A 15,007-nucleotide genomic window follows, 5' to 3' on the forward strand; every position below is an offset into this window, starting at 1 on the left:
TCACCCTGATACCAAAACCAGACAAAGATACTACAAAAAAAGAAAATTAAAGACCAATATCACTGATGAATATAGATGCAAAAATCCTCAACAGAATACTAGCAAACAGCATCCAACAACACATTAAAAGGATGATACACCATGATCAAGTGGGATTTATCCCAGGGATGCAAAGATTCTTCAACATATGCAAATCAATCAATGTGATACACCATATTAACAAATTGAAGAATAAAAACCATATGATCATCTCAATAGATGCAGAAAAAGCTTTCGACAAAATTCAACTCCCATTTATGATAAAAACTCTCCAGAAGGTAGGCATAGAGGGAACTTACCTCAACATAATAAAGGCCATATACGACAAACCCACAGCAAACATCATTCTCAATGGTGAAAAACTGAAAGCATTTCCTCTAAGATGAGGAACAAGACAAGGATGTCCACTCTCGCCACTATTATTCAATATAGGTTTGGAAGTCCTAGTCACGGCAATCAGAGAAGAAAAAGAAATAAAAAGAATACAAATTGGAAAAGAAGAAGTAAAACTGTCACTGTTTGCAGATGACATGATACTATACATAGAGAATCCTAAAGATGCCACCAGAAAACTACTAGAGCTAATCGAATTGGGAGATTGGGATTGACATATATACATTAATATGTATAAAATAGATAACTAATAAGAACCTGCTGTATAAAAAAATAAATAAAATAAAATTCAAGAAAAAAAATAAAGTACAGGTAAAAGGATGATCTCAAACAGGAGAAGGTATAACACATCTTTCCATTTGTGGATAGAGCTATGTTTTGAGGTTTGATGGTGAGAAGTTGTTTATGATGAGACTCTTACTTCTGTGTGAAATAAGTCATTTCAGAAAATGAGGGAGAAAGTGGTATTGTCTGATGTTTGAGGACCAGAGAGTTTAAAAGGCCACTGAGGTTACTGAGAATGAAAAGGAGGTGATTAGAGTTATACAAAAGCTTGTTGGCCAACATTCAATGCCTTCTTGAGGTTGAAGATCATGATAGTCTCTAATAAATGACGGAAATAACTAGGACGTCAGTACAGGCAGCAATGAGGTAGAGGAGGAGGAATAGCCCAAGATATAAATCTCACTCCAGAAAGAATTTTTAAGATGAGTTTTCAGGTTTTAGTATAAAATGATGATTTACTGTCAGAGAAACTTGATTGCGAATCTCAGCTACTAGGTGTGTGACCCTGGGCAAGTTACTTGGCTTCTCTCAAAATTTCAATTTCATCTTCTGTAAAATATAGACATCTCATCTGATTGTTGTGAAATTAAATGATAAAATATACATCAAGGGCTTAGTGTGATGCCCAGCACACAGTAAATCCTCACTAAATGTTAAATATTTTAATAGACTATTTAATAAGTTTTAAAGATATTAGAGTATGTTTTATATGAAATAGGTGTTATAAAAGGCAAACTGGAAAGGTTTAGAAACGATAGGAATACTAGGAAATTGAGTCTATAGAGAAAAAAATACAGAGTATTATGGAGATAAAAGAAACATAGAAGGTAAGATCATTGGAACAACTTAATTCTTGGACAATGACCAAAGGTAACTAGGAGGTGAAACATGATGGATCCGACTGGCTATAAATCTAAACAAACAGAAACTCCCAGGTGTCTTCTGGTGGATAAAGGGTAAAAAGTCTCATCCCTGCACACTGCAGTTTGAGGAGCTGGTATATGGGTTCTGAAGTTTCACAATTTGAATTGTACAAGTAGGTAGTTGAGACCAAAGACTCAGGGAAAGTAGGCTAAACTTTCCCTTTGACTAGTCCTAAATTAATACTCTCTCCTTTAGAAGGGCTCTCGCCTCTTTATTACAGGAGCATACCTTGCTGGTAGTCTCTCTTATGCATGTGTTTATACAGTTTACATATGAATACTTTTCTCCCTTCATCTCCCCTCAACTTCTGCCCATATTTTGATTCAATTTAAGCCTTTTCCATACCTCTTGCACCTGCATAAACATTTGCACATTATATATGTATTGTTCATAGTTATTCCACATGCAACCGACATCCAGTTTAAGTTCATCAAGGGTAAAAACAAAGATTCATGCTGCCTAACAGTGTTAAACACATAGTAGGCACTTAAATGTTTCAGGACAAAAGGTCAGGTGGTTTTTTCTAAAGAACTGTACTGATATCAGTATGTCTTATTTCAGTCTTCCAACAAGTTTTACTACTATAAAATAAATTAAGGAGCATACAAAATATAATAATATAAAACAGCAATTGGCAAGCTTTTTCTTAAAAGAGAGTAAATATTTCGGGCTCGCGAACCATACAGTCTCTGTTGAAACTACTTAACTATGCTCTTGTAGCACAAAAGAAGCCATAAACAATGTGCAAATAAATACAGCCTGGTTGTATTCCAATCTTTATAGATAAATCGCCAGCCAGCAGGTTGTAGTTTGCCAAGTCGTGTACCATAAGGAAAATGCTTAGAATATATTACATGTTGTAAAAGGAAAACATAGCTCAGCAAACTCAAAAAGTTCGAAGACAACTGATGAGAAAATACTATACTATCCTTTGAGAGATACATTGGGAGCGCTTGGTTTTTGCTATTATATGAAATAATACCAAATTAAATCTATGAAAAGTATGATATTCTAAGGTGATATGTCTTTGTGTAATCTCTTCACTTTGAATATGGGTGGAACCTGTAACTTGCTTTTAACCCAAAGTATATGGCAAAGGTGATGGGACATCATCTCTGTTACATAAAACTGTGACATCTGTCTTGTTGAGAGACATTCTTCCTTACTGGTCTTGAAGAAATAAGATGTCGGTTGTGAGAGAGTGCCTCTGGCTGACAGCAAGGAACTGAATGCTGTCAACCACCGTGTGAGCTTGGAAGCAGATCCTTCCTTCTTCTGCCAAACCTTCAGAGAGAACCCAGCCCTGACTGACATCTTGACTGTCCGCTTGCAGAGGACCCAGCTAAGCTGTGCCTGGACTCCTGACCCACACAAATTGTGAGATGATAAATGTGTGTTCTTTTTAAGCTATTAAGTTTATGTTAATATTGTCACACAGCAATAGGTAACTAATATAGAAGTACACTTATAGCTGGTTGTAATTAATTGTTTAAAAGCATATTTTTCTCCTACTTCTAGATCTAAAATTATATAATTAACCTAAGAGACTAAATTAAAAATAATGCTTTCATAAATGTCACATAACTTGTATTTCAATTACTGACTTCTATTAAATCTTTTTGATGCTCACTAGCTCCACATATAGACCAAGATCCTTTACGTAAAAAGAAGCTGTGTGAACTTTAAATATTTATACCATCCTTTCACTTTTGATACTTTTCAGGTGCTCCATATTTACCCGTATACCAGACTGTCAGAAAGCGATTTAAATATAAAACATCTCAAAACCTATTCCAGTACTGAAGGATGAAACATGTTCTAAGAAAACTCTATCTTTGATTTTCAAAGTAAATGTAGGAGCCCCTTAGTTCTTCAATCTATTGCTCAGAGAAGGGCCTTTTAAGTATTCATATTCATTTATTTTGTTGCATTCCGAAGGTCTAAAGTAGACCTACCATGGGTTTTCTGGTAGTGCTCACTGTCTCCAGTTTCCATAGTTACATTGCTTCTGAAACCGTAAATCCACTACTCTGTTACGCCACACTCATGTGCATATACACACTGAGACACAGAGTTGCCTTGGTAAATTAGAGAATGGTTAAAATGTTCACAGTCTATATTGAAAAGTTATTAATGCAAATCATCTTCGGCTTTAATTTTCTCTCACTTGTGGAATAAAAAAATCTTGAGTGATGAGCAGTATAGTAATAGCCTAAGCTCCTAACCACTGACCTTAAATCTCCATATTTGGTTTGTATTTCGAACTATTCATCCATTTCTTAAGGCAGAATTCATCTGTTGTACAAGCTGTATTGACCAGGAAATGGAGAAAAGTAGAAAACCTAGTAGATAAGATTCCTTCTGCTAATCTAATCTCTCAAAGAAATGTAAAAATGCTTCCAAATTTTGTTTTAAGATTTCCTAGAGAAAACAAGCTAACAGATAATAAAACTAAGTTTACTTAAGTTATACATATTTTTAAAAATCTTATACACTTAGAAGGAGTTGATAGTAGGGCATAAACAATAATGAGATGATTAAAAATATTAGCTTTATGGAAAGACCAGACTATAAAGGCAAGGCCTTTGCTTTATACTTGTTATATTGTTTTATGCAATTATTAATTCAACAAATAGTTACTGAATACCTAGTTTAATACTTGGTGAATTGATATTTCACCAAAGGCAGACCCTTTTTTTCTTATCTGTCACTGTGCTTTAGTTATTCTTATTTGAGTTTTTCCTTATTATATATTGTCAAAAAATCTCCTTAGCTAGATCACCAAGTTCATTAGACATGTGTTGTTTCCGCATAACTGCTGACATCAACACTAAGCTTTCTGTCACTATGTAACAAGGATCCTCTTCCTCCAGCTTTCAGTAACATGGACCTTCTCCCTTTACAGCCTCATTGGCAGTGTCCTCAAAGTACAGAGTTCTACTAACGATCTCTTTACAGTGATTTAGGCATTTTCTAATGTGTTCCTCAAAATCCTTCCAGCCCTTGCCCACTGCCTGGTTCTAAAGCCACTCCCATATTTTTATTTTATATTTGTTATGGAAGCACTCACTTTTAAAACACCAAAATCTGTTATGAAATAACATTTTCAATGTTTGCAGAAGATGATTGCCTACTTAGAAAATTCAAGTGAATCTATAAACAATTCAAAAGTTGCTGGTTACAAGATGGATATACAAAAGTCAATAGCAGTCCCTTGTACAGCTACAATCAACAATAAAGTGTAGTAATAATAAACACATCTATTATGGTATTAACTTACGTTGTAATTATTTACTTTACTTATGTCTCCTCCTTAAGGGAAGAGAGTAACTCATTTATATTTGTAACCCCAATATCTAGCATGCACCTGGGTGTTCAACGAACATTTTTTGAATGAATTATCAGTCGTCATTAGATTCTTAGTATCATTCACATATACTTCTACTGGAGAAAAGAATTAAAATTTAGCTGGATATTTTTTAAACCATTATAATAATCTCCAGATTTTTGTTCATCAAAGAGAAAAGTCCCAGGTTCAAATCATGAAATGCCATTCTTCACTTTTCACCTATTTGGACTGGTAAAGATTAAAATGTTTGATAATGCACATTGTTGTTAAGGGTAAGGGTAACCTAATATTCTTATAACAGTTGATTGAAGTATAAGGTAGCATAACCTCTTGGCCGAGCAATCTAATATCTAATACAATTTAACATGCTTCTATCAAGTAAGCCTATACCTTGGAATTTATTCTATAGATACTATATACTTATATGTGTATGCAGACCTTATATATAAGACTTGTATAATAAGATTGTTAGTAACAGAAAATAATGAGTTAAACTTATCAGTAGAGAATGATTTAAGTAAATTGTGGCATAACTATACAATAAAATCCTATTCAGCTGTCGAGAAGAATGAGGTATACCTATATGAAGGCACATGGACTGATCTCTAACACGTATTAAGCAGAAAAAGCAAGGTGCTGAATGCTCCCATGTATATTAGTTATGTTGAAATATTTGGGTGGGAAACCCAGGACAGTATTGTCCCTGGGTATGGGGAGTGAGGAACTGAAAGGACAACCCAATTTTTCTACATGTCCTTTTACATTTTCTGTATTTATATACTTATATCAAAACTGTGAATTATTTTTTCCCAAAATTCCTTCAATCATTCTTTACTTACTAAAAGATAAATTTAAAAACTGCACCTGACATGACCATTTCTAGAATTTAAGCATAAGTCACACTAAATTTGGAGTTATTGTATTCAGTTCCAGGCACAGCTAAAGAGACAATGCCAGGGACTTCCCTGGTGGTGCAATGGTTAAGAATCTGCCTGCCAATGCAGGAGAAACGGGTTCGAGCCCTGGGCCGGGAAGATCCCACATGCCATGGAGCAACTAAGCCCATGCGTCACAACTACTGAGTGTGTGCTCTAGAGCCCGCGAGCCACAACTACTGAGCCCATGTGCCACAACTCCTGAAGCCCACATGCTCTAGGGCCCACGCACCGCAACGATGAGTAGCCCCCACTCACCACGACTAGAGAAAAGCCCACATGCAGCAACAAAGACCCAACGCAGCCGTAAATAAATAAATTAATTAATTAAAAAAAAAAAAAGAGAGACAATGCCAGACCAAAAGGTGCGACACGAGAACAACCAGGAGAGTGAGGAGTGTGAAACCAGTTTAAGAAACTATGTCTAGGGCTTCCCTGGTGGCGCAGTGGTTGAGAGTCTGCCTGCCGATGCAGGGGACACGGGTTCGTGCCCCGGTCCGGGAGGATCCCACATGCCGCGGTGCAGCTGGGCCCGTGAGCCATGGCCGCTGAGCCTGCGCGTCCGGAGCCTGTGCTCCGCAACGGGAGAGGCCACAACAGTGAGAGGCCCGCGTACCACAAACTATGTCTATTTAGTTTGGAGAAGATTTGAGGTGATTAAATAGTTATTTTCAAGTATTTTAAGAGTGTCATGTGAAAGAGTATCAGAGGACAAAACTAGGAACAACAAACTTGTTACAGGCATACAAATTAAACATTAATATACAGAACTTTCTAATAAATCATACATTTTCAATAACAAAGCATTGCTTTGTAAAGTAGCGAGCCCTTTAAACTAGATAATCTGTACTCAAATGGTGCTTGATATCTCTCAAGGATTATGGAAAAGTGATTTGTGGCCAAATGGGAGCTTTGATTATATAACTGCCAAGGTTTATTTCAATTCCAAGATTCTATGATCTAAACTTAAAAAAAAGCTAAGTAGGGTTATGTATGTGTATTTAAGTAAGAACCAATGAAGCTTTAAAGATGAACAAAAATGTGAATTTGTTACTTTTCTTTCAGTTAGAAGACAATTATGATAAAAATCTGTGATATATACAATGGGCTTATGTGTACATCGACTTATCAAATGAATCACTGTAATAATCCCAATCTAAATACTGAGATTCTCCAAAAACTCTATTGGCATTAATTTTAGTTTTTTTAAAACAAATGCAGGGCGAAGCACTGTGAACATTTTTAAATTATAAGAGCTACATTTTCATATATATATTTTCCTAATTCATTTCAAGTTCAGATCAACATTTTAATTTAAATTAGAACTTAAGGCAATTCCTCTTTAATTTACCTTAACTCTTGTATAATTTACCTTAACTCTTGTAGAGTGTTAAATACGTAATCTCAGAATAGGCAAACCCATAAAATCATTATGCACAAGAGAAAACTGTGACTGGGAAGAGCAAAGTATGTATGCTAGACTAACCAATTAGAAGAACTGTTCCAACGGCCAAACCTCCACCTGGAAATGAAACAAAACCAAGAAGAAAATTAATCTACCTTTTCACATTATCTTTAGCATAGAAGTTAGGCATTATCAAGGACAGGTACTTCAATAACTTTAAAATTGCAGTTAAAAACAACATTTTAATTACCTTTGCAATACTTTGCTTAAGGTGCTATTATGAAATAATTACATATTATATGTAATTATACACTACACATTACAATTACTTTCATAATATACTGTACTATCCTCCTTTCTCCTGTGTTAGGACCATGCAGCATTCAACATAACCGGTTAAGCGATCCATAAATGTTATATTTAGCACTTGCTAATAAATTAGCTCAATAGCTGAGACCTAAATGTGCACAGTAACTTAACTACAACAGAAGTACAACATAGAAAAGAAAGGTTACTATAAGAGAAATTCCACTTTAATATTTATTCTCAAATTTAATAAGCCTTGGAAAAAAACCCCTGATAATTAAAACCAATTTTTTCCATTATTAACAATATACACAAAGTCAGGACATACTCTAAATATTTTTGTCATTTCAAACAAAAAAGGCACAATCAAAAAACACATTTTCAATTTTACTAGAAAATGTTATTTTAAATATCTGAATTAGGGTAATATGATCATAAACATATAACTCAAATAGTTTATTAGAAATCAATTTAAAATCAACTTTTAGGAAACTAGAACAACATCAGAAAGATAAAGACATTCAACCATTTGACTCCTGATATTTTGTTTGTAAAACCACTTGTAAAAGTATTACTATGTATAATTAATGTTGCAAACGCTAACAAATTCACTTAGAAATTTAAGAATGTGTACACAAAGAATGAAATGTACTTAAAGTATAATTAATTTAAAAAGAAACTAAAAATTGTTGGACAGTTGAAGACAATATTACTAGCGTTTTGCTTGTTTGCACAAAATGGTGAAACATTTAGAATAACAATAAAGAACTTTTCCTCAAAAAAGTTTTGTAGTGGCGAACACTACATAGAAAAACTTACTATGAAAAATTCATTTGACAGTGCTTATTTTTTGCCTTGCAAATAAGCATAAATAACTGTTATGTTTCAAAGAATTTGAAATTTGGTAACATGCATGCACACAGAATACAATCCAACATTTGGGGACTTTATAAAGAAAACATTCCAAATTGTTAGAAAAGAATTTTTTAAAAAATGAAACCAATACATTTATATATTTTTAAATGGATTTTTTATGGAAACAAATATGTATTTTACTTTCACATTGAGATAAGTTCCTTCATTTTAGCATTTAAAGCCACACCAGACTACACAGGATAACTCCAAATGTTGGTCAAGCTAAAAGATTAACATAAACTGAAATACGTGTGATGATAATAAGCATAAAGGATCAGAGCAAATTTTCTTTGGGACAAGATTAAATATTTAATTTTATAGTTTGTGCTACATATAGACCACTACTTTTTAATCCATTTGAAACACTTTAAATCACACTTTCCAACTCCTTACTTCACTATTTTCCCTTACATGCAAAAATAAATATTTAACTACGTAATCATCATTTTGTGTATTTGAGATGAAATAATACAAGCACATAACAGATACTGCAGTGTCTAGTCTACAGCAAGTACTATAAAAAAGTTAGCTGCCTTTCTTTCTATAACTTAATTTTTATAGGAAGGATTTAGATTTATTATCTAAACTTCTTTGGGTCTACATTCATATCTCCTCAAATTAGCAAGTTATAGAAGGCCTCCAAGTCGAATAGTTAGAGAAGTATTTTGTGAATTATATTCACAGCGAAATAATGAGAACAGATAAAGAAATAGTTTCCCTATTAAATGAAGTGATACCTTACTCAGGTGACTTGCCCAAGGAGGTACAGTAAGAGCTACCCGTACGAGTCTGGCAATTAATCAAACAATCCACTGTTCCTGATAATTCAGGAACCACCCCTCGAATTTTTAAAATCTCACATATATTAAAATTCTGATGTTTGGAAAATTTGGACATTACTTAAAACAAGATAATATGAAGACAGTTTAATGACTTTTATCAGCCAAATTAATATTCTATCAGGACTTCTCCTACAAAAAGGCAACTCTATTTTTCTAATGGGCTATATAATGTAAATTCACTAGACTCAAATTTGAATTGGCCCTAGTAAATGTTGGTCATTTGGAAGGTTGGTCATGGGAAATAAGAAGCCACCTTATTATTTGTAAATCAAGTTTTTATTCTATGTATATGAGGTAAAATTATTTGACATGTACATACACACACATATAGCAGCAAAGTTCCTCTATTCTTCCAAACTTCATTTTAGTGTGTGACAAGACCCCACATTTCCCCAAAATACTTCTGTGTAAGGTATTTTGAAATAACTCACTTGATATACTGAGGTTCTAGTTATATTTTAAACTAGAGTAAATTTGAATAAGTTTGTAGTCATGCTCCCTACCAAAAACTGAAAAGCTTAAACAACCAATCATGACAAGATGTCTTGACATGGCATGTTCAACAAAAGTTAGTTTTAATACATCTTTAAATTCAGTAATCCATTAGTAACTTCAAAAGCAACACAGATTTCACACTAATAGTTCCCAATTAAAATAGAAATAAAATAGTTCCTAATAGTCCACTAAAATGTCTGACATGTAAGTAATGTGGTAAGTAAGCACTCATCTTATTTCTATAATGAAACATACAAAGGAGTAAAATGGTCTTATGGCCTCCTCTTCTCTTGAATCATATCTTAGGGAAATCATCAATATTCTAAGTCACTAAGCAAATAAACTGTTGGTTTTACTTCTAGACCTTTTAAAGAAGTATATTAAGTTATTCTCCAGCTTACTAAAAAATATGGGTAGAATATTTTATCAAATTGTAAGACTACATGAGTTTGAAAGCTTGAAGATACTTTGCAAGTCTGATATCTTAAAGTATTAATTTCATCAAGCTTTTACATTTTAAAAAAATGACAGCATTTTGTCTTAAAACTAGGAAAAAACCTGATAGTGTAAAAACATCAGAAAATTTAAGATTTTAAGTGCCAATATCTTTTTTTTAAATATGAAGGAAAGAATTTTAAAAAATTCATGTGAATAGTTAGAACGTGATATATTAATTTAGAGGGAGAAAATTCAATCCCACACACTTCCCCCAAAAAATCTTTAATTAAGCTATAAATTTAGGGTGAATGAGGTCAAATTAATATATTAGAATATTAAGGTCCGGAAGTGTTATCTTATTTTACAACAAGGGCAACTCGTTTTTCAAAGTTAGAGCAAGTAAAAGGGAAAACAAATAAAAGTCAGGAAAGATAGTGATTTATACCAGTCCTTTCCAGTGCTCTCTATAAATGGTTTTGCTTAAAATTATAGAAAGGCATTTTAGGGAAAATGCAACGTTAAAAACCAGTTCATATTCTTGGTTCATGGCAATATCCTTAACTACTTAACTAATGCCACACTTCAAATTAAATTGCAGTTATGTCATTAACAGGTCTACTTTTTCTTCTCTCTCTAGGAGGTATGAAACATCCCAACAACTCCTGATTATCACAACTATTGGCTGGGCAAATATGGGAATCAAAAAAGACAAGCCATCAGCAATGACAATGGTTCTGTAGATTAAATTACACAAAACAATTTTACATAGCAATACAAGGGAATAAGCTACTTTTACTTTAAATGTACAGCTATCAATTGTTAAAATGTCACAACCAGGATTATGTTAAATATATAATCCAAGATCTATGCATATCATCCCACACTCCAGATTAAGATATAGTGGAGCAAAGGAACTACAACCACCAGTATTTATTTTTTCACAGCAGTGTTGAAAATGGCAGCTACCCTCAAGCTTCTTCAGAGTCCTCTTCCTGAACTATTATTTACCCCTAATCCCTATTCCATTCACTTGACTGTCAAAATTTAAAAAGTTCTGAACAGCACAGAGTTAAGCCAGTTAAACCTGAGAAGTCATCGTTCCTTCGAATATCTTTTTGAAGGATGAGACTGGGGGTTAATATGGTCCTAAAATGGACTATGTATTCTAGAAAAAGTGAAATTCTGCCAGAATCCTTTACCTACTGTATAATCTCTCTTTGGAAATTCCTGGAAGAAGAAAAATGACATATTTACATATGGTGTCCTCAAATAACAACATAAATGTCCTGGAAAGGCAGGATTGAGAAACTGGGTTAGGAAATCTCAGAACTTAAAAAATTAGCCAACTTGGGAAAGGTATATTGATATCTAACAATAAAATAAGCTGTCAGAACAAAAATATTTAATACAATTAGATCATGTAAAAGATGCAGTAATAGGGAATTCTCAAGTTTATAAAACTCTTTCGAGTAAGCAATGGAAATATTAGCATATCATCAAATAACTAATATTCAATTAGCCTATATTATGCCTTTCAAATATGTTTTGCATCTGCACTTAAAATTACAATAATGTCCCAGTGGCAGTAGTAAAATATCACTGCAGCGTATGTCAGTGACAATACAATATTTACTTGTTACGCAGTAACCACAGAATATATATAGGCAAGAACCACAATATCACAGTAGAGTTTCATCATTCTAATATCATAAAATCCTACTGTCATTACATTTTGTCACAATATGTTTATATTAGACTTGTCACAATCTGAGTCAAATAACATTTTAGAACAACAATATAATCTGAATTGCTTTTACTTTTGTGTATACACATTAGCAGCCAAATGTTTCACATTCAAATAATGGTTTAATGAAAAACAAATGTATAGGGTTTGCTCCATAGGGCCACACAAAATAGAAAATCAAAATACAAAAATGCCTTAAGAAGTTAAGAACAACTGAAATACTTCTGGACAGTTTATTATTCCAAATGTAGTAACTCCTTTTATAACAACGTCTTCAACTTCTGTGCAATTTGAGAATTAACTGTATACATGTAAAACATATTTCAAAATATCCAAAAACTGATACTTATTTCAATCATCTTAATGAACACTAATTTTTACCATAAGCTTGTTAGAATCAAATTATTAGAGTCCCCATCCCCAAGCAAATCTGGAAAAATTTTAAATTACAGTTCAAGTTTATATCACTGTAGAAACATGTGAGGAAGGTGCTTTGGGTCACCTTTCTGGTGGGTGCTTTAAGAGACTATATGGTTAAATCTTTAGGCTTAGATTCAGTAACTGGTTAAAAACACTTGAAAAGAGTTCTCAGAAATTTGAAACAGTTGCAGCATAGTGCAGAGCACTAAATGTGGAGCTTAAAGATCAGCCCAGATTGTCACTAGTTTTGTGACTCTGTTCATGTTAATCTCTGAGTCTGATTTTAGAACTCAAACACATAATTCCATCCTATGTGTTTCATAATCTCTTGTCCAGGCTTTTTCCTACACAATATTTTTCCTTCAACCAAAAACTTATTTAGAATCTACTACGTGCCAGGTACTGTGCTAGGCACATTTTGTTATTCTAATGAGGAACTGAAAGTATAATGTTAAAAATGTGACCTTTTTGTTTGGAGAGTTTCAAGATCAAGTGAATGAAGTTACATATCTCCATTGAGTTACAAAAAGGAAAAAGAAAAAAATTAAAGACTAGGAACAGCCTCCAACCTTTAAGTTTAAATATAGGACGACACCAAGTAAGGCTCACAAGGGAAAGAAAGTGAGACAAATATTTGCTAACTAGATATTTTGAATCATTTCTGTTTATAGTACCATGCAATTAAGGAAAGCAACAGTCTTGAAACAATTAAGGGAAAATACTTAGATTTATTTATAAATAACCAGGATCCAGTTAAGGTCATGAAATAACAGAGGCAAGAAGCCATACTCTTTTTCATTGGCCTCGTCATTTTCTATTGCACTAAACCTATCTGAAAAGCCTACCTGTGGGAAAAAAAATTACAGAGAGAAAATGTCAAGGGAAGTACAAGAACAAGCAATGGCATTTGTAATATTTTATGCAAGTGTACAAGGCTTAACTGACCCATCTCACCCTATAAAAATGTTATGAAATATAAACATGGACCAATTTTAGTAAAGTAGCATTCTGATAGGAATTAACTAATTTACAAGCCTTATTAACACTGCAGCTTTGTCCTATCAATCTAATCTGTTCAATCTTGTCAACATAAGTTACGAATCAAGCATATTCTTTAGTAGCCTTCTTATGAAAAATTCCAGAGATTATACAGGAAAGCCTAAAAACTGGACTTCTTTTTCTTGTCAAATGTGAATTAATTTTAAACATATTGTTTGAGATGTAACTCTGGGAAGCATAATATATAGAAGAAAAAATAACAAAAACAAATATGCATATATTTAACGCAGATGCTGGGTATGACTGCTAAGGTCAAAGACCGGCTTTAACTACTTTGGATCCACATAAGCCTTTAACACACATTCTCTTAAAGTCAATATAATTTGTTTAAAGATTCAGAACCAGGAGATAAGCAGCCTGGTGGTGGAGAGGGGAAGTTACTTTCTTCAGCATTTTCTAATGAAGCCCATCTCTCACAACTGATACAAACTTTTGTTAGTCCAAACCGTGAGCTACCTGGGGTTGGCAGAAGGGTTCATTCACAGACCAGGACGGGATACTAGATCAATGCCAAACCGTTTCCAAACATTAATGATTCCCCTTGACTAGGAAGCATGTCAGGGTAAAAGCAGGTAGGTTTCCTGTCGTAATCTAGAAAAAAGCTGGCGGGCACCAGAGTAGGAAGTGGGAGCACGAAAACAGATTTAGTTAACAGCATTTAGAAGTCTCCATGCAACCCTTCCTCCCCTCCATCTCCATCAGACCGGGCTATCCTCTCCACGTCCGAAGGCTGAGAGGTCAGAGAGAAATGCGGGGTCAGGGTGGCTCCCCCGGGCAGGTCCCCTCCCTAGTTTTCCCTCTGTTGAGCCCAGATCTCCGTTCTGAACCGACCTAAGAGCTGGTCCAGGGCTGGGAGCCCGGTTGATACCAGCAGCTGTCCATTCCGCACCGACGGTCGTGTCCCCGCGATGGACACCAGTCGAGAGCAGCCGCTGTCGGTACCGCTGGCTCTAGGACCCCTCCGCTGGAAGCTGGTGACGCTGTTCCTGCTAGCCGCCACCACCATAGACCCAGTACTCCTGGTGCTTGTGCTGCAACTCGCCGCTGCCGCCATCTTGGCGCTTCCCGCGTTGACCCAATAGGAGCTCTGGGAGCTCAAGCTTCGGGTCTGTCAGAGCCAGCCCCAAACTCCCGCCTCCTTGCCTCCTCCTCGGCTCCCGAAGCCAATAGGACTAAGAGTTCCCTCCCGAGTCAACCAATGGCAAGGCGTATTACTGAGAAGTGCATTCTACGTCAGGACGACGGACTTCTTCAAGGCCCAGGTGAGAAAGAGACCCCCTGAGTCCTGGGTGAGAGACTTCGGGGTTCTTTGGGACTAGAGGTGGGTAATATCATTCAACATTTTTCTCGTTTTGAGTGCCCTCGTTCACGCTGAATTAAAGAAAATGCTGGTGGAGCGGTATATCAAGCAAATACGAGTAGGACCTTGCACTTTTCTCCGCTCAGTATTAAAGAGGA

General features: G+C 34.8%; 2 protein-coding genes across 3 annotated transcripts in view; one reads left to right on the top strand and one right to left on the bottom strand.

Annotated features, from left to right (window-relative positions):
- Positions 1-14,613, bottom strand: part of ELP4 (elongator acetyltransferase complex subunit 4) — a 244,312-nt gene extending 229,699 nt beyond the window's left edge. The window contains exons 1-2 of the mRNA XM_079930693.1: positions 14,381-14,613; positions 7,412-7,447 (exon numbers count right to left, since the gene is read on the bottom strand). Coding sequence (XP_079786819.1) covers positions 7,412-7,447; positions 14,381-14,603 — 259 coding nt within the window. The 5' untranslated portion in view covers positions 14,604-14,613. The remainder of the gene's footprint in view (positions 1-7,411; positions 7,448-14,380) is intronic.
- An 84-nt stretch (positions 14,614-14,697) lies between these two features.
- The window catches only part of IMMP1L (inner mitochondrial membrane peptidase subunit 1), a 73,446-nt gene continuing 73,136 nt past the window's right edge, over positions 14,698-15,007 (top strand). The window contains exon 1 of one of the 2 annotated variants that reach the window (XM_079930694.1): positions 14,698-14,870. The gene's annotated coding sequence lies outside the window, so the exon portion shown is untranslated. The remainder of the gene's footprint in view (positions 14,871-15,007) is intronic. The other variant, XM_079930695.1, reaches the window with a different exon arrangement.

This window comes from Stenella coeruleoalba (assembly GCF_951394435.1).
Source record: "Stenella coeruleoalba genome assembly, chromosome: 8".
Classification (NCBI taxonomy): Eukaryota; Metazoa; Chordata; class Mammalia; order Artiodactyla; family Delphinidae; genus Stenella; species Stenella coeruleoalba.